General features: G+C 37.8%; 1 protein-coding gene across 2 annotated transcripts in view; it reads left to right on the top strand.

Moving 5' to 3' along the window:
* Positions 1 to 227: 227 nt before the first annotated feature.
* Positions 228 to 20301, top strand: part of syt3 (synaptotagmin III) — a 46230-nt gene continuing 26156 nt past the window's right edge. Inside the window, exons 1-6 of one of the 2 annotated variants that reach the window (XM_051887653.1) lie at positions 228 to 421; positions 1637 to 1716; positions 8454 to 8806; positions 8961 to 9387; positions 19104 to 19508; positions 19655 to 19763. In XM_051887653.1, the coding sequence (XP_051743613.1) occupies positions 9240 to 9387; positions 19104 to 19508; positions 19655 to 19763 (662 nt within the window). In that variant the 5' untranslated portion in view covers positions 228 to 421; positions 1637 to 1716; positions 8454 to 8806; positions 8961 to 9239. The remainder of the gene's footprint in view (positions 422 to 1636; positions 1717 to 8453; positions 8807 to 8960; positions 9388 to 19103; positions 19509 to 19654; positions 19764 to 20301) is intronic. The other variant, XM_051887652.1, reaches the window with a different exon arrangement.

Raw genomic sequence — 20301 nt, 5'->3', positions numbered from 1 at the left:
CTACTAGCTTGTAATGATTACTGATTACTGTAATGATCACTTTAATGATCACTGGAAAGTTTGAAAACCTTTTTTAAACATACACTATGAAAAGTATTTTTTTTTATATATATACACAAGTATATTAGTGACATCCCTCATCTCTCTCTCTCTCTCTCTCTCTCTCTCTCTCTCTCTCGCCATACATCAGTATGTGTTTAGCACTGCACGCGCACTGGAGCCCGTGAGCGGAGACGAGGCTCGTTTAGTATTCCGTGCACAAGGCGAAGGAGGGAGAAGGGAGGGAGGGCAGAGAGTGAAATAGAGAAAAAAACGAGGCTGTGAAGACAGGCGAAAACACAGAAAGAGAGGAAGAAGAGGGGAGCGGAGAGACACCTCCTCTGTCCCTCTCGGTCTACTCTTTGGCATCCGTCTGTCCCAGGTGCGGTATTTCAGCCTTTATCTGTCTTTGGGTGTGCGGGGCGGATGTTATGATGTTGCTGTTGTAACGCGTCGCATGAGAAAAAATTAATATTTGGATGAATGTGAGCTCGGAGAAGAGAGTGTGCATATGATGTAGACAGTCGTTCCGTTCGAGATCTGCATTGCTTTAAACGGTACAGACTCTCTACGGATTGTTGTGTTTAGGTTATCCATAACATATCTGTCTATTTGTGTGCGCGCGCTTATGTGTTGTAAAGGTCTGCACGTCTGTCCGGTATCGTCGTGCAAAAACCTCTCAGTTGCTTTAGTGATCCTCGTTTATCTATTTCAAAATAATGCATGCATATGTGCTGAGCATCGTGACCTCGCATTTTCAGATGTGCATATATATATATATATATATATATATATATGTGTGTGTGTGTGTGTGTGCAACAATGTATAGAATGATTATCAGTCACTTAGACTCTGTCACTTATGTAATTCTGTTCTTAACTTCCATATTTTCTACTCTATACGCTTAATCTGCACATGCATATGTAATATGCAAGAGGAAAGAACGTGAAATGTACATATGAAGCTGCTTCCCTCCTCTTCAACCCCTTATCAGTGTTCCTTCCCCTCCAAACCCCACCCCTCCCCACAGTCTTCAAAGGCAGGCTTACATGGGCTTCTATCAGGCACAGGACCATAATTATGCAAATATTAATACGTCCATATGGAACCGTCACAGGAATCCTCTTCGTCGCTCACTGACAGCATATAACAGCATTCGTAAAAGCCATATGAGGGGGCGATTAATTCCCCCCACAATGTGACGGAGCGGGTGATGACGTTGCCTGGCTGTCGGGCTGCCGAGAGCTTCCCTCTACACTCTATCTGTGTGGGAGCTGAATCTTAAAGGCTGGTGCAGAACGTCACCAGTATCCCAGGGTTCCTCGCAGTGCTCACTGCTCTTTCTTTTGCCTGTGTTTTCCTGTGTGATGTTATAGATAATTTAGATACTCTGAAGGCCTGGACAGTGGAGTGCAGGAGAGAGAGAAAAAGACTGAGGATGGGAGGGGACGACAACCAGGCCCACATGAAATCTGCAGATTTTCTCAGAAGTGGGACGCGTGTCATTCATATGATTCTAGAAACTTCCCACCCCCCTTGCATATTTGTTTATTAAACACTTGGGCTAATTTGATTATTCTTGTGCTTTACGTTTTAGAATTCTCCAAAATCCATGCAGAAAAAGTCTGGGCCTGAGGGTAACTTGCAGCAGAGTTTCACCGCAATAGCTGTGTGCAGGTTTGACTGTTTTTGTCAAAGAAACTGGACTAAACTCCTTTTAGACAATGTTACAGCATGCTCTAAGCTACTTCAGCTTGCAACCACAAGCCGCAAAGGCCCAAAGTATCCTTTTTTACAGTGATATGTAATATCACCCCTGTCTTTGGCCAGCGGCAGAGGTCCGGTTGTGTAAATGACAGCAGCTGTTGGCAGGGCAGTTTTGATGTGTGTTTAGTGGCCAGTGAATACGCTGGACACAGGAGGGGATGGAGAAAGTGTCCAAGAACTCACAGCATCATGGCAGATATGAGCAAGACGATGAGATGACGCAGTGATCTGGCTGAGTGTTCATAAGCAGAGGTTGTGACCGCGCTGAAGGCCGTTTAGCCTGGTTTCCTCTTCCAGTGCATGAAATCAGTGATTTAAGGGAGTGGAAGGGTACCAGGCGACCAAAGAGGAAGGAAGGGTTAGAAAAGCATAAGAGCATTGGAGGGAGGGAGATGATTGCTACACAAGTCTACTAAAACTGCGTTGTTATCATTTATTCATTCATTCCCACTTTGCAGGAAGTCTGAAACACTTTGCTTTGAAGCCAGAGGGGTAAAGAAAATTACTGTTATCTTCCAACAGGTTTAAAAAAAAAAAAAAAAAAATGCAACAGCCTTACAGAAAACAAAAGCAGATTAGACTCCCGATGACATTGCAGATAAGACCACAGGCATGGGGGTGATACAGTGAGTGAGAGAAAAAAGGGAACGTAAAAGAATGAGAGAAAGAAAAACCACAACGGCTTCATTAAGAAATTACTCTAATATCCTATTGGTTATACTTAATGGATTTACATCCCTTGTCAATAGAAGTGTTCAAATTCATAGCCTCAGTAGAGAAGAAAAGGATTAGCCATCATTTTTCTTTTACAATTAGTCTCAGTCACATCTATCAATTTCAGGGGAATAAGGGAAGTTGTGAGGCAGGTTTCCATTGAGTAAGGAGGAAAGACGGGAAACTTCAGAAGCAGGCAGGGGACTCTGGAAACTACAAATTCTACGTACATAAGGAATGCTGAATGTGCTTTATATTTGCCTAAAATATACATTTGATATTCTCAATTTATCTTAATGGCTCTATAAGCTAAATTTAATCATATATACAGTGGCGTATAAAATTTATATATAGGGTGTTATTGAAACCAGCCTAGTATATGAAGAGAAGAATATTTGATTGGTTTAACAATAGATAGACATATTCTTTTATTATAATTATTATTATTAACAATCCTTTTTTAAAAAAAATAAACCAAGCTTGATCTGCATGCATTTTTGGTGGGTAGACGATGACTGAATTTTAAAGCTATATTTGTCCCGTTTAAATATTACTGTTACAAATAATTTTTAAAAGTTGCATTTGGAGATGGATTAGATGGATCAGAGACAGATGGATTTCCATTACACAGCAACTAAAACATTTGATTACATCTGTATATTCAAACACTAGATTTGACACTGGAAAACAGCCCAAAGAGCCACAATACTGAAGCTGAATGCCAAACTTTAAAGAGAGGAATTTTATTCATTATAAAGTTTTATATATGTGCATTCTCATTGAAATGTACCATAATGTGTATGGTTTGTGTGATGTGCATATATTTGATCCTGCGTGTCTTCATCTTATGCCAGATCCTTAAAGAATGGAGGACACTGCTTCGAGCCATTTTGAGATTTGTCATCTTTTTCAGACTTTACAGCTTCTTAACCATTAGCCTACAAACTGGTCAACCTAAATAGGCCATCGGACATTGCCTGCGGGACAAAAGGAATTGCATCATTCTTCATTGGCTTGAATAATTTCACCTTAGGGCTGAGGACAGAACCTCAGACCCATCTGCTGTAGAAACAGGCAGTGACCTGAGTGAATGCTGCCCATCTGTAGTGTTGACGGACAGCCCCCTGACACATCTCGACTTAAGACACCTGACAGTTATGTAGTGAATGCCAGGTGTCTTATGTATGAATAGTCAGCGATATTATCATCGTCAGTAACTTGCCTTATGATAACACACATTTGTGAGCGCTGGCTGCAGTTATTTAGAGGTTATTAGGACCTGTTGTATCGTAGGATGGCCTCATTTGTCACGCTTCATCATGTCCGCCAAAGCGGTCTGCAAATCCGCTTGAACGGATCAAACTGGTGGAAATAGACTAATTATAAATTTAAAAATGAATCCACTCGGACATCATCGCTTTCAGTCACGTCCGAATTGATATAAACATGAAATGATGATCTGTGAGCCATTTTTAGAGGCCACTCAGATTTTAGATTTAAGCTTCGCCTCTTTGCCTTTGTAGCATTTAACAAGGATTTATTGACGAATAGTCAAAAAAGGTGATTATTAATGATTGAAACTAAACAAAATATGATTTTTTTTACTGTATTATTATAGTTTTTAAGTAGTGGAAAGTGCTTAAAAATGCATGAACTTTAAATGTGATTTGTTTTTAATTTTCTAAATTATAAATGTTATAAAATTGGTTACTTATTATTAATGGTGAAGTCCCTGCTACTGTGCTAGATGTTAGTTTTGTTTTTGTTAGTTGTGATTCAAACTCATGATATTCATTTTGTAATTGAACAGAATTTTGTTATTTTACTTTATTTTAATTTTTTGATTTTTGGTCAGGCATTTGAGGTCATCTCCTCTGCTTTGGGATCGCTTACTGTTGTCTGTCATTCAATGACACAGCGACCTGATCTAGTCTTTCTGCTTTCCGGTTGAAACTGGACATCTGGGTGTTGTGTGAATTGTCTAGACACTAAACAGAGCTGCAACCTTAATGTTTCCGTATGTAATGGCAATGCAATTATGGCCGTTTTGATGGATGTCGCTGAACATTGACCTTCCTGGTTGTTTGTGTCCGTGTACATATCCATGTAATCATTGCATTTTATTATAGGTTTTCATCTGTAGTGTGTGATTGGAAAGGGGCTTTTGTGGCCTTTATGACATGATTGGACTGTTGCAATTCCACCTGGCTTGCATTTGATTGGACAGTGACCATACAGGTTGCTGGGGTCCCTGTTGTGGGCTATTGCTTTTCCTGGAGCTATTGATTGAGACCTGGGCAGCAGTCAATGGAATGTCTGAGACCGGTTTCATGTTCTGTTGTCCAAGTGTTTCATGTCAGTGTCATTTGCATGGATTTTACCACCACATTGTTCTATTTCTGCTTTTTTTCCAGACGCACAGCCCATAATGCCCCATATTTTATTATAGTATATCACTTGTAAACTAGACATTTACACTAACATCAAGATGCTTTTTCTGTCTAGACTTCAAGGCCACGTGCTATATGCCCCTTTCTATGTCTGACTTCCTTTTCTTCTCAAGCTTTATAGTTTATTTCTCTCTCTCACTTTCTCTTTCATTGCCTCTTTCTCTCACCTGCTTCTCTGACTCTCTAACTTCGTTCTGAATCGACCTGGCATTTCTGGACAGTGGCACTGTAGTTTGCTGCCAGACGGCCATCTTTCAGATTGAGATATGCAGCATTTTTAAGTCAAACCCAGACAGATTTACAAGCAGAGCCATTGGTGAAAAGAGCAGACAGGAGTTTTGGTCGGGGGGGGGGAAGTGCTTTTTTATTGGCTAATCTGAGGCTTATTTATACAATGGAATGAAGATCTGAGATAGACAGATAAATGGACCTCAGTCTGGGTTTCCTTTAGATGATGTTCCAGAGTGATAGACCGCTCGGACACGCTGATTAGGCATCGACGAGGAGAGGGCCAAAGGAAGGGTTGAACGAGTGTGTGGGTGAACATCTTGACCAGAGTCCTGCCCTGAATGACTTATAGCTGTACTTAAGGCTTTGACTGATTGATTGATTGATGGATCAGAGCAGAGAAGACAGACGGAAAAGACGCGGCTTGCTGGAAAGAAACCATCCACCAAAGACCAATGACATTTTACAGACCTGAAAAGCATGAAAGAATAGTCTATCAGGATGATAGATGGACGATCGGCTCAATAAGAGGAGGTGTCCCGTCAGAGAGAAACAGATTGGACTTCTTGAGCGATTTTGGCGGCCAGAAAAACTCTCAGATGAAAGCAGATGATCATTAAATTGATTCGCATATTGATAGATTTGCACACTTTTTCTGGGCTTGCACTGTTTTAGCTGATGCAGAGAGGGGATGAAGAATGGACGGAAAGGGGTGGAAAGAAACACTTGGAGGAGGGCTGAGACACGGAGCGAAAGATAAGGGAAATGAAAGGTGGAGCTTTGACCTGGTTTTGTGAGACAGAATGAGCACAGAACAAAAGAAGAATACTGAGAGATCTCATATACACAGAACCTCACGCTGACAAATTATACACACGGCTCCTCGGCAGATGAATCGCTACATCTTTTTTTTTTTCTCAATGCCGTCTTCATGTATCAAAACACAGATTTGTTACTTGTATTTTAGGTTCGTCGTAATATATAATCTTAAAAGGAATGTCAAAAATCATAAAGTTTTGGTAGCATATTGCATTAATGTCCTTTTTATGTAAAAAAGGGCTGGTAGCAGTACTCCTTAGTGTAGATTTGACCTTTATTCTAATCCATTAATGAAAAGCTTCTTGGAATTACAAATTGATGAACTAGTGCTGTCATGTTAATGTAATAAAATGTTGTGAATATACTTAATTTGAACCTTAAATGCTTTTATCCTCAACATGAGGGTTCAAAATGTGCCCATTCAAAAGCATGAAAATACAAGGTTTGTTTTATTAGTTTATGCTCTTCATCTGCACTGTGTTGTGAGTGTGAGATCTGTTCTTATTGGCTGTGTTGTGTGATTGTGTTGTGTCATGCCCCATTTTCGCTTTTGGTGTGGACAGACAAATTGCCTGTCACTAGAATCTTGTTGCGTTGCACCCTGTTAGGACACTGTGTTAACCTTAAAGGTGAAGTGTGTCTACCGAACTACAATGTTAAAATACTTTCTTTAATTATTTTTTGTTGTTCTTTTTTGGCAAGGGCACTTCTTACTATTGTTTAAAAGTTTGAGGTCAGTCATTTTTTTAAGGAAAATAATTTTATTCAGCAAGGACCAGGGGTGCCTTTAGATAACCAGAGTCCCCTGGGCTGCAGGATTACAGTAAGCACTCCTACCCCAAATAAAAATTTATTAGTCAATATAGTTATTTCAATTTTTACTCAAGTATGAATAAATTTAACTGGCATAGAAACATTTCTTCCTTGTTTTTCTAGATGAAAAGTCCAATCAAATTTTTAGTGAACATCACTCTCTCGATAGACAGTTTTGAGAATTATTTGAGGTTGAGGTGCAAGTTTATCCATCAAATTAACCGACAGCGTCTTTAATACCTAAATGATAGCAGAGTTGCGCACAGACCACAAAACTCACGGAAACAGCTCTGGTGGAAGACGGTGATTGGATCTAAAACCTTCAGATGACAGAATATATCTACAGTTTTGTAAGTTACCAAACCTGCGCTCTGAAAAAAGCGTCTCTCTTGCACTGTATGACGTTAATAATAGGAAACAGTCCAGCTCCATTCACACAGCAGGGCTTCGCTGAAAATACGGATGTGATTCCTGAAAATGTACAAGTGTGAGCTCAGTTATAGAATGAAGTTGTCACTGCTGTAATCTCCCATCTATGAAAGTAATTATTTAAAAAAAAATATTATTTTTGTGCAGCCAGTAGGCCCCTTCCCAGCGAAGCCCATGGAAGCTTGTGCATTAATCCGTCCCTGGTAAGGACACATTAAATTGATGAAAGAGGAATGATATATACATTTATAATGTTGAAAACAATTTTTTTAATTCAAATAAATGCTGTTCTTATAAAAAGATCCTGAAAAAAAAATAAGAAGAATAATTATATACATATATATATATATATATATATATATATATATGTAATGGTTTCCACAGAAATATTAAGAGGCACAACTGTCTTCAACATTGATAATAATAAATGTTTCTTAAGCAGCAAATCATCATATTAGAATGATTTCTGAAGGATCATGTGACACTGAAGACTGGATTAACGATGCTGAAAATGCAGCTTTGCCATCACAGGAATAAATTACATTTTAACATATTTTAAAATAGAAAACAGTTGAATTGTAACATTGTAATATTGTTTTTACTGCATTTTTGATCTGTATAAAAAAAATTCTCGGATGATATGTAGAGACAAAAATAATTATGTCATCCTTACACAGCAACATTGGCACAACCAATAGTGTGAGTTTGGGGTGGAGCTATCAGTTTATCTGACCAAGTCTTCTGAAAACATTTATTAATGCAATTCTGTGTGGTAACAGTAGTGGTGAAGAAATAACACACTTCAACCAAACGGAACGAAAAACCCAAACCTCACACCATTGGTTGAGGCAATGTGTCAGGCAGCTCAAATTAGCAATTCAAGTTTAGCATTGTTAATGGAGTAGAAATTACACTTCACCTTTAATCTCCAGAGTATCATGCAACAACAGTTTACAAGATAAACTTGTTTTGTGGTTGACCACATCCTCATTCCCGAGATACACTGTACAAGGAGAGCCGTTTGTCTTTGGGAAGAAACAGATATCCAGAATGAACGTTTCTTCTCTGCATACTATTGAGCTCTGCAAGCCCAGCGGGTTGCCTTTATAATTTAACCATAATTTTACAGCAGTTTTTTTTAATGATGTGTGCCTCATTTTCTCTCTCCCTCTCTCTCTCTTCTTCTCTTTTCAGGCAATTTCAAAGCTCCCGTAGAACATTCCAGAAATACAGCCATGGACCACAATGAACATTAAAGCTTGAATGAAAAACAAAGAGACAAATCTAGTGGAAATACACCACACGTCTCAGATTTAACCCCGCCCTGATGCTGCTTTAAGGACTGAGCCTGAAAACACTCTCCTCTTACCTGACTGATGAATTAACTGAGAGTAATAGCCCACAAAATCTAGGCTATGTTTTCTGAACAACAAACCTAAATATAGTCTCACAGTATATTCATTGAAGAAAACATTTCTCTGAATTGAATTCCCACCTTCTTCACCATGACAAGGACTCAGGGATGTCATTGTCATCTTTTATAACAAGTATGTGCTCAAAAACAACTCGTGAGCAATGCACATACATTTCAATAATGGATTTTTCACTGTTTTAATTTTACTTCATAAATGTATGCAATGTCTTCTCCCCTGCTCTCATTCCTTCTTTTTCCCCTCCTCTCTCCTGTTTTTTCCCCCCCAGGAGCCTATGTTATTATTGAAAAGAGAGATTGTGGCTCACTTACCAATGGGTTTAGCAACCATTAAAAGTTTCAATTAACGGTCATAAAGAGACCGTCGCAGCTCCTTGTTGAAACGTTGTCCTTCAGAATCCAAAACGAGGCTCTGTTTTATTAGAATCCTACGGTAGAAAGTGGCCAGACACACCCTCTCCGCTCAGGCGCTGTCCAGTTGGTGCGGGCAGTGAGGGCTGCACTACAATTGGTTGAGTGCGGGGTGGGTGTGCGATGCAGATTGGAGGATGTCGGGGGACTGGGAAGACGACCTTTGTAAGAGGGCGTTGGTGCTGGTGGAGGAACTGTGCTTCCGGTCTGGAGGCTTCAGACAGAGTGCGAGCTGCCAAGAGTTCAGCGACATGATGAGAGGACCTAACGGACCCATAAACACAGGTAAGAGCACAGCAAAACCCTTTAAAGGGATAGCTAATCCAAAAATAAGCATTTTTGTCATCATTTACTCATTTTCATGTTGTTATGAACCAGTATGAATTACTATCTTTGCCCAAGACACACAAAAGAAGACATTGTACCGGTCACTGTTTTCCATGCAGTAACAATGGATGGATATTGGAGCCCATATGAGTTATATGCCAAGTCTTGTGTGTTACAGGTTTGGAAAGGCATGAGGGTGGTAAAATGATGACAGAATTTTTATTTTTGGTTAAACTTTTGCTTTAAAGCCTTTCCAAAGAATGAATTGCTGTGATTTATGTCCAACTTCTAACCAAAATATTGACTTCTGCCTGACATGGCTTCAAAGGGTAATTTTCATCATCAACCCACCTCAGTGAGCTATGAGACCAGGAAAGAGCCTCACTGGTAAAAGCTGCTCGTTCATGTAATTGCGCCTGGCCGTTTTTATTTGTATTCACACCATGCCCACCACAGGTGTTATGGCTGGATGCTGTGTTCAGAGTGAGACTGTCCTGTTTACAGATTTAGTCATTATTGTTTAAATTCCCAAGTGCCCAGTGATTGAAATGGGATTGGAGTTGCATTCTGTTTAATATGAAATGGCACAACCACAGGTAATTGAAATGGATCTAAGCTCCTTGTGAAAAGAGGGGGAAAGAATGAAGCTGCACAAGCTTAACTTTATAGGGTCTCCAAACACCCTAAAATCACCCAAATGGATACCAGAGAGAGGTTTCATCAAGAGAATCATTGTCACTTTTTTCTTAAAGGGCTATTTTACTTAAAAAAGGAAAATGTTGTCATCATTTGCAAGCCTGTGTGACATTACTTCTTCGGTGGATACAAAAGAAGATATTTTGAAAATATTTGTTCAAATAATGAAAGTCAGTGGGGTCCAGTGTTGTTTTGGAGCCCACTGTCTTTTATTGTATGTACAAAAACATTTGAAAAATTCCTTTAAAATTCTCCTTTTGTGTTCTGCAGCAGAAAAAGTTATTTTACTAAAAATAAAAAAACACTTTTTACTTTAAACATTTTTTTTTTTTTTAAGCACAAGCAAGGGTTTAATTTTTGGAGCATGCCAAAACCAAAACGCTGTTGAATGTTGTAGTGCACACAAGATGTTTTGCATGTTTTATTGTGATAAATAGAACCATTTTGAATGAATTCTGGACATTTGCTTATATTAACAGGTTTTAACATAATGACTAATTGTCGGTCATTAGTTATTAGGATGGTGCTGGATTGAATCCTGCATTTGGTATGATGAAAGATACACTGTCAACCCCAATAGGTTTGCAAAACTCATAAAATTTGAGGTATTCAGTTACATCAAAATTTTAAAGTTAAGAAATTCAAAGTTTAAGTAGGCAGAACTTTTATTTTGTAATCATACATTTTAATTGCTCTTAACTTGAAATATTTGAGCAAGCTAATTCATATGTTTAACTTAAAATTATCATGTAATCTCAACTTAAATATTTTTAGTAGTGGTGGAAACATTGCCAGCTATAGCTAGCTAATTCAGTAAATGCTAACTTGTTAATTGATAACACAATGCTTTGATAGCATTAGTATAGCATCACAACTACTGAATGAGTACGATAATATAGACAATCTAACATACCTGTTCTCAAACTAAGCTCATGCTCCACTTGTCACTATGATGGTAACCCTTCAAAAACCCAACATAACAGAAACTCCTCTAAATTAGCATAGCAAAGCATTAAACACTACTAAATCTCCCACTTAACATTAATCTTGCACAACTCCCCTTCGAGTGCCATGGCAAAGCAGGCTGGGAAATACAAATCTCAGCCCAGTTTCACTTAAGTTTAAGTTTGTCTAAATTAAAAGAAACAAGTTCATAAAACTCAAAACAATGAAACAATTCAAATGTGTCAGTTTTGTGAACTCAAAAGAAAAATAAAGTTCTAAACACTCATAAAAGTTAATTTGAATGAAAACATTTGTTTAATTTGAATTTGCCCGACTCAAACCAATTAATTATTTTGAGCGTTAGGGTTTACAGTGTATGCTAGAAGCAGTGTCCAAAATTGAATTTACATTTTACGATTTTTCATTTAGCACAGGCTTTTAGCCAATAGCAACTTACATATGTAAATAACACAAGCAATTCATCCAATTTTCAAGCACCATATGTGAATAAAAATGGCTTTGGTGAATTGCAAAAAAATTGCCAGTGGCCTTTAACTTTATAAGGGACTTCAATATAAAACATGATTTAAAATCGATTGTATGAATGATAGTCTGACCCTCGCTTATGTAACCAAAGCAAAAGATTTAAGTGAAAGACATAAAACCATCTGCTAAAGAAAACATCTGACACCTTTACCTGATCAAAAGCTGTAAAGCAGTAATGTAGCTAAGGGAAATCCGGCGCAGGATGTTGTTTTGCTGAATGCATTGCAAAATAGTGACATGCATAGCTGAGCAAGACGGGCAGCTTACCATATTATTAATTAGTGGGAAACTGAGGGAAGCTGCTCGAGGCTCTTTAAACTCTTCTGTACTCACAGTATGGCCCATATGTGCACTACAGCAGAAGGGTAGTCATGCTGTCAAGCATAGGGTAACAAGGTGAAACAGACTATTTTTAAGCCTGGGTCTCTGTCTAAGCAGAGACCCAGGCTTATGGTCAGATACCGCTTAGTTGTACAGCAGGATTGAAAATTTCAATTTGGATTTGCTGCTTTATCCGGAGACATTTTGCCACTCTCCATTTTATATTAAAGTGTATTTATTAACACACTCAGGTTGAAAACCAAAAGTGACACTTTCATTTGATTCCTCCCCTACTGCATGATGCTAAGTCACAGCGAGAGTGAAATTATGTGAATGCTTATATTCGCTGATGGAATAAGAAATAAAGATTAGTCCGACTGTGTTCAGCATCAGGGGCCGGTTGCACCAACCATGTGTACGCTACAACTTTAAAATTATTTAACAAATTACTCACTATTTGTTGCACAATAAAAACTAATTATTTTAATATTTCTATTTTACCAACAAAGCTGTTCTTTTGAACTTTCTATTTATTAAAGGATCCTGAAAAAAGTATCATTTATTATTGTAGACAGTTATGTGAGGAAAAAACGGATAAAAGTAAATGTCACATTACTGCATGGACAGCTTACGAATTACTAGCTACTCTTGCTGTAGGAAGGATTGATACAACCAAATTATGTACTCGGTTCAGACTGCGATGGACTGGTGCAACCCTACCCAGCTCTTTAGGAGGTGTTGATGGTGTGGAAAAGTCTATGAGACAAGATGAAATGAAAGCTTAGCATCGGGGCAGAACGCTGATCCTCCTGGTTCAGTTTGTAGATCAAACTCCCTCCCCAGATATACTGCTTCTGAACAGTCTCTTTTCTTTGCAATCAGATCAATACATTAACCTTTTTAATCCCAAACCCATCCCGTGTTTAGTTCTTTCTCTCCATCAGTGTCCGTTTGTTTGGCTCCACATCTTTCATTCCTGCAGTTCCGCCTCTCCCGCACCAGCCATCCTTCTCTCTCTCCCTCTCTCCATCACTGTCCTCTTTTTTCCAGGCCGGTTTTTCTCACAGGGGAATGCTTGCGGACTTTATTAACCCCTCTCTGGCACCTTCTCTCTCTTTTCCTCACCTTCGACGTGTGGAGCGAATGCGTTATCTTGACCAGTCAGCCGATGTGTCTGCTTCAACATGTACACTAATCTGTTAGCTCCTTCTTGGCCCCTCCCTCTTTTCTCTGACATGTCCTTGTTTTGTTTTGTTTTCATCCTCTCTCTCTGTCAGCCCTCTGCTGGAAAATCCACTTTAAGCTGGAACATGTGTTTTGGAACATGTTAGCTAGTTTCTTGCTGGTAATTTGCTGGTCCAAGCTGCTTATTAGCTGTTTAAAAGTGGTTATGTTCGGTTTTGGAGCATGATTGCTAGTCAACCAGCTGATGACCAACTCATCAGTTTGTGATGATTAATAGACTAGCTCGAAACCACCTAAAACACTGTTAGGACATTCTTCATTCTTTATCACAGTGGTTCTCAAATGTTTTCAGCTGGTGGACCACAGTAAAACAAAATTTGTGGACCACCCAACACTCCAGGTCTGGGGAAAAACAACAGCTACCTACATTTTTAAGTAGTATATAAATTATTCTTGGTTTATAGCTTTGAAAATCAAGGCTGTCTTGAATAGCCTTGCTTTTAGCAATCCATCTTTTTTTTCATTGTTCATATTTCATTGAAATTAACTTCTTGTAGCCAGTGAACCTTTATACAGTGAACTGAACAATTACATACACTGGTGTATAAATGTCATAATTATAATTTATTGTGTAATCTATTATTGCTTAGTAGTTTTATAAATTAAATTTTTTTTAATCCTTTATAGACACAAGTGACACATAGATCACCATTTGAGAACCACTGCTTCATCTTTCATTTTTCCTCTTTCTCGCTTTATAATTTTGCATGTCTTTTCTCTCCATTTTCATCTTTCCTCCATTCATATCTCTGATCTCCTTTCCTGTCCCACTCTAACGTTTTCTCCTGCTATTTATGTTTTTCTCACTCTCTCTATCTGCGTCTTGTTCTTCAAGCTGACAGATCAGTCCCTTTTCTCCTCCCTCTGTATCTCTCTCTGATCATATCTTTGAACAAGTAGTGATTAATGACATACAGAGACTGATAAATTATTCACCAAAGAGAGACAGAAAGTACAGAGAAAGGAAGAAGGAAAACAGCAAGAAGGGAGGATAAGAAGGGTGGAAGGAGAGGAGTAGGATGGAGGGGGAGAAGGAAAGGATGAGGGCATAGGAGAAACAAGGGAGACAAATGATGAAGGCGGTGTAAGATGAGAATGGAAAGCATGATATCTCTCCTGTAGCGTACCAGAAGAGATTTTGTGTGTGTGTGTGCAGTCATGCCAAGGTTTCAGAAATGAATTCAAAATTTCAGAATTGTAATTCACATTTGAGTTTACTTATAGTATAGCACATATGTGCACTATTGCTGAAGGGTACCCATGCTGTCAAGCATACAGTAACAAGGTGAATCAGAAAAAAAAAAAAAAAAAACTATTTTTAACCTTAGATTTCTGTCTAAGCCATAGGTTAGTTACACAGCTGATAATTCAGATCTGGATTTGCATCTTTCTACAGAGACATTTTACTACAATAATAATATATGGATATTTATTAACATGTTCAAGATGAAACCCAAAGGTGAATTTAAGGAGGTAAAATTATATATAATAAAATAAATAAATATATATATTTATATAAAAAATGTATTTAATATAATATATGTATTTAATATATTTTAAAATTAAATATATATATAGTATATTAGAGATAGATTTTTATTATATTTTTTATATATTAAAATTTAGTTTTACTGAATATAATGTATATATATAATGTAATTGTATATTATATTATGTGTGTGTGGAAATATATATAATACAGAGAGAAAGAGATTTTAAATATAATTTATTAAAACATTAAAATTCTATTAATATTAAAACATGTGTTACTATATATATATATATATATATATATATAGTAAATGTATATTATATATGTGTGTGTGAAAATATATATATATATATAGATAGATAGATAGAGAGAGAGATTTTTATTCATTATAATAAAATTTTGTTTTACTGAATTAATATAATATAATTTACTCAAACATTTACATTTTATGTATTACTAAATTAATATATTATATATACTGCTCTCATTTTATGAAACATGGTAGAAGAACTGTCTCAAAATATTCATAATTTACCAGAGGTTTTCAAAAGAGAGCCAAACAACATGATCCAGACCTGCTCATTTTGTTATGTTGCATTACTGAAATCCCTCTCTTTTATGACTGTTTGCAATCCCCTTCCTGTCATTTCAGCTTAAATTTCGTTCCAACATCCTGTGAGATGTGGCCAATTCAATTAAAATTCCAAATTATAAATTGAAACAGAGCCGATTCTGAATTTTGCCCAACACAGGCTCTTTCTTTGGAGATCTGCAACTGTGTGGACGATGCATCGAGGGAAAGAGAGCGGTTGGGAGGAGAAACAAAGATGGTGAAACAAAAACTGATAAAGATGGCATGACGGAAGGGAGAGCCGGATAGTCATACGATATAGCCTCCTTGCATAATAGAAATTACAGAGTAGCTCAAGGTAGAACCACCCTTGGCGGTTTTAGAGCTGGTGGGTGTTGTGTCTGAGGAAGTGATGTGAGAGCAGGGTACTGAGGAACTTTGTGGGCGTGAGATCTGAATAGAGCTCTCGAGAGTCAGGCTGACAGACAGGTCCTTTGTTTTTCCTGATTGGCAGGCACTTGTTTGTCCATGCTTGTTGGAGAGGAGCTGTTCTCTTCACTCTGGTGCTGAAACCGAGTTGCCAAAGTCTCATTTTTTCAAGTGACTCATGCACACTCTCATAGAAATTGTTATTAAAGGCTGCGTGATTGAAAGCTCATACTCGGGGAGAGACAGAGTCATAAGGCTTAATCACAGTTTAGAGGACATCTTTGTGGAAATTGTCATTGGCATTGACACTTTTTCTGCTTGGAAATAAATCCATCGTTTTCTTGGCTTTGTATTCAGATAAGGGCTTGCGAATGTTGGGAGAGCCGGTGGTAATTTACAGGCACAATGCGCCATCTCCTTTCCTTTTTCTCCTTCTGATCCTCTTTCTCTCTCTCTCTCTCTGCACTTCCCTCGGTTTCTTCCAGTCATTCCCTAAGCGCAGCATCTGTCTGCCAACGCTACCTCATTTGCACATTTTTCTTTTCAAATATCTCCGTGTTCATCCTCCCAGGTTATGCAATCAAGTTTGTTACCTAGGGTTGGGAACTGAGAACTGAGTTTCATTTAAAAAATACTGTAACCAAATGAATTCCGTGATGTTCGTTTCCATTAACAGCTCTTGAACAGCTGCATTCATCTCTCGATAAGGAAGTGTTCCTGAACTGCAAGTGAGCTATACAGAGCTATGAAAACAGACATAATGCAATGTGAATTGAATGTGATGAGAGAGAAAGATGACAAAATTACTGTATACACAGATAGTAAATAGACGAGAGAAGTCAAAAATAAAAGAGAAATGTTAGTTAAAACTAGGGGTGTGACGAGATCTCGTGACGTGGTATTGCCATGACGAAGTGTGAGGGTGAAATTAGGATAGAATATGCCACCGCTACGTTTACATTACGCCTCCACTGTCGTTTTGCTTTTTATAAAAATAAAAACCATTTAATTCAGTTGGATAACGGTCGCTTCAGTCCCATCCAGCTCATCCAACACGAGCAGCAGAGTCGTACGTAGTTCAGCAGGAATCAGAGTTCACTGTTCACGTGATGAGAGTAAGTGACGAGATGACTGACAAGACCATGGCGGAGGATTCGCTGCACAACAGAGCCTAGCATCTGACAAATGTTTTATCTTATAGAATGTGCGCTCAGCACCGCTGCTCCCTATTCAGAGAACGCGCGATCGCGAAAGTAAAACACGAGCGCATTCAAATACCCCGCATTTTGAAAGTGGCTCCCTGATGCATGCAAATATAACCCAATATGAAAGCTATCTTAGGCTGGGCTATGTAATTGTAACCATCTCTTAGATCTGTATCATGCTTGAAGAAACATTTGGTCTCTATTTGCACTTATATTGAGAGAGTACTTTGATTATGGTTGCACTTACTGTTTGCACTTAATAAGACTAAGAGAAAAGTGTTATTCATTTTTATTTATACTGTTTTTATTTCTTTGATCAATTAGTGGAAAGGACTTTAGTTAGGAGGTCAAAAGTTGTAGAAGCTCATAAATCATGTACAGAGAGACTCATGAAATCATACAGAAAAGAAGCCAGTCAGTTGAGTTTGTGGCAAAACCTTTTACAGTACTTGAGTATTGTTGTCTTTTACTACATATTATAATTCATACTCAGAAAGTAGAACTGAAATGATATTCATTACAAGATGATTAGTTAAAACATTGTAAAGGAGAAGTCTACTTTCAAATAAAATTTTCCTGATCATTTACTCACCCCCATGTCATCCAAGATGTTTATGTCTTTCTTTCTTCAGTCAAAAAGAAATGAAGGTTTTTGATGAAAACATTTCAGGATTATTCTCCTTATAGTGGACTTCAATTGTCTCTTCAAACGGTTGAAGGTTAAAATAACAGTTTCAGTGCAGCTTCAAAGGGCTTTAAACAATACCAGACGAGGAATAAGGGTCTTATCTAGCGAAACGATCGGTCATTTTCTTAAAAAAAAATACAACTGTAGATGCTTTATAAACACAAATGATCGCCTTGAAAGTGCTTCCACTTTCCGTATTCTTCAAAAAGCTTACGCTAAATGTCCTACGGCTTCCCTATTCAACTTATGGAACGAACACGCGGCGATCATTTGTGTTTATAAAGCATATACAGTTGTATTTTTTTTAAGAAAATGACCGATCATTTTGCTAGATAAGACCCTTATTCCTCGTCTGGTATCGTTTAAAGCCCTTTGAAGCTGCACTGAAACTGTAATTTTGACCTTCAACCGTTTGGAGGCCATTGAAGTCCACTATAAGGAGAAAAATCCTGGAATGTTTTCATCAAAAACCTTCATTTTTTTTTGACTGAAGAAAGAACGACATGAACATCTTGGATGACATGGGGGTGAGTAAATTATCAGGAAATTTTCATTCAGAAGTGAACTAATCCTTTTAAATGCACCTGCATTTGACTATTTTTCTAGTTATGTATTTCGTCATTGAGTATTTCTTGAAATACTGTGTAAAAATATTTATGGACAAATATTCTAGGTTTTCTAATCAGACACTCAATAGCTAAAAGAAGTTTTGTCATTGCTTTGGGTTCCCAGTAAGGTAAGGTTTTGACAGCAGGGGAGGATTAACTCACAAAACCTGCTCTTTATAATGAACTGGTCAAAAAGACGGTGAGTTGTCAGTTTGAATCAATCTAATGACTCACTCACTCACTGAATCGATCATTGAACCACAACTCAAAATGAACCAAGAACGCCTAAGCTGTGTATACTTAAGGCTTGTGATACTTAGATCAATGTTATATATGACTGTTTTTTATATGACATTGTACAATAGTATAATAATGTTAATTAAATATATATTTTAATTTTACAAACTGCTCTAAAGGAAATGTCTGTGTTTCTGTTTTTTTTTTTTCTGATTTAAATAGTTTTGTGTTGTTTAATGCATTTATATATGTTTTAATGTGTGAAATTGTTGTTGTTTTTATGTGAAACCGTCTGGACCAGGAATTTCTGAAAGAAGAGATCTTGTGGAATCTTCTGATTAAATAAAGGATAAATAAAAATTATGTAATATTTAATTATAGACATTCTGAACCACTTTGAGTGGTACCATAATAAAAACAAATTAAAATATGTTACCAAATATTTTTAATTAGGTTATGAGGTTCTTGTTTAGTAGATGAATTTTGTTTTTTATTATAATTACTTAGTATATGTGTTTAGTATCTAGTTATGACCAATCATTTTAGTCCTAAAAGAACCATTAGTGGATTTGGAAGGAACCGAAAGCGTTCAATGGAACTGAACCAGAATCATTACATTTCTTACGATTTTTGTTACCTCTCAAGGTTGTAATAAATCAAACCCTCTCTCTCTCCTCTCTCTCTGTTTCAGAGATCTCTGTGAGTCTGCTCTCCGTCATTGTAACGTTCTGTGGCATTGTGCTGCTCTCTGTCTCTCTCTTCGTCTCCTGGAAGCTTTGCTGGTTGCCGTGGAGAGATAAGGAAGGAGGGGGTCTGAGCTTGACATCGGGGCTCCTGCCTGGTGGTGCCAGTTTGGGCGGGGTCGGAGGTGGAGGGGGCTCCTCGCTCCTTCCTCCCCTGTTGCAAAAGAAGGATACTCACTCCTCTTCCTCGCTGTATCCCTCGCTCTCCCAGCATGGTCAGCATCACCCCCATTTCTCCGACCTGATGGGGGTGGAGGGCGGAGGGGGGCTGGTAGTGGGGGGTGTGGTTGGGGGTCCACAGGAGATGCAGGAGCATTCCTACCTAGACATGGACTCTTATCCCAACAATGCTGGTGAGCAAAATTCTGCATTGTATAAAACTTGTAAGCACTACTTTACTGTTTGTGAGACCTAAGAGACAATGATCATTGTTAATTATACTCCATTCTCTTAACTATACTCCTTTTATCTTTTCTATGGCTTATGTTTTCTCATCCAGCAAACCTTAAGTTGAGCCAGACATCTCCCGAGTTGCCCCCAGCAACAGAAGGAGGCTCAGCTGCGAAAGACCTGCCCAATGCCCACTCTCAGCCGCAGGTCACCACCAGGTCAGTGACCTTTTCTTCTTGTTCCTGTGTGTGTGTGTGTGTGTGTGTGTGTGTGTGTGTGTGTGTGTGTGTGTGTGTGTGTGTGTGCTGCAGGATGATGGAATGGGTGTGTAGTTTGTGTCTTGTTGTAGAATGTTGTATTGAAGTAAAATATAGTGTTTTTGCTTACTGAAAAATCTTACATACGCTACTGTTGAGAGAGAAATCTATTGTGTAATATTGTAAAATATAATTACCAAAAAAATAACTGTTTTCTTTATATTATAAATATTTTAAAATGTAATGTATTCCTGTGATGGCAAAGCTGAATTTTCAGCATCATTACTCCAGTCTTCAGTGTCACATGATCCTTCTGATAGCATTATAATATGCTGATTTGATGTCCAAGAAACATTTATTATTATTATCAATGTTGAAAACAGTTGTGCTGCTTAATATTTTTGTGAAAACCATGATACTTTTTTTTCAGAATTCTTTAATGAATAGAAAGTACAAAAGAATGGCATTCATTTCAAATAGAAATCTTTGGAAAAGAAAG

Source organism: Ctenopharyngodon idella, chromosome 3 (genome assembly GCF_019924925.1).
Source record: "Ctenopharyngodon idella isolate HZGC_01 chromosome 3, HZGC01, whole genome shotgun sequence".
NCBI lineage: Eukaryota > Metazoa > Chordata > Actinopteri > Cypriniformes > Xenocyprididae > Ctenopharyngodon > Ctenopharyngodon idella.
The sequence above is the reverse complement of the archived record's forward strand: the minus strand, read 5'-3'. Positions and strand labels throughout refer to the sequence as shown.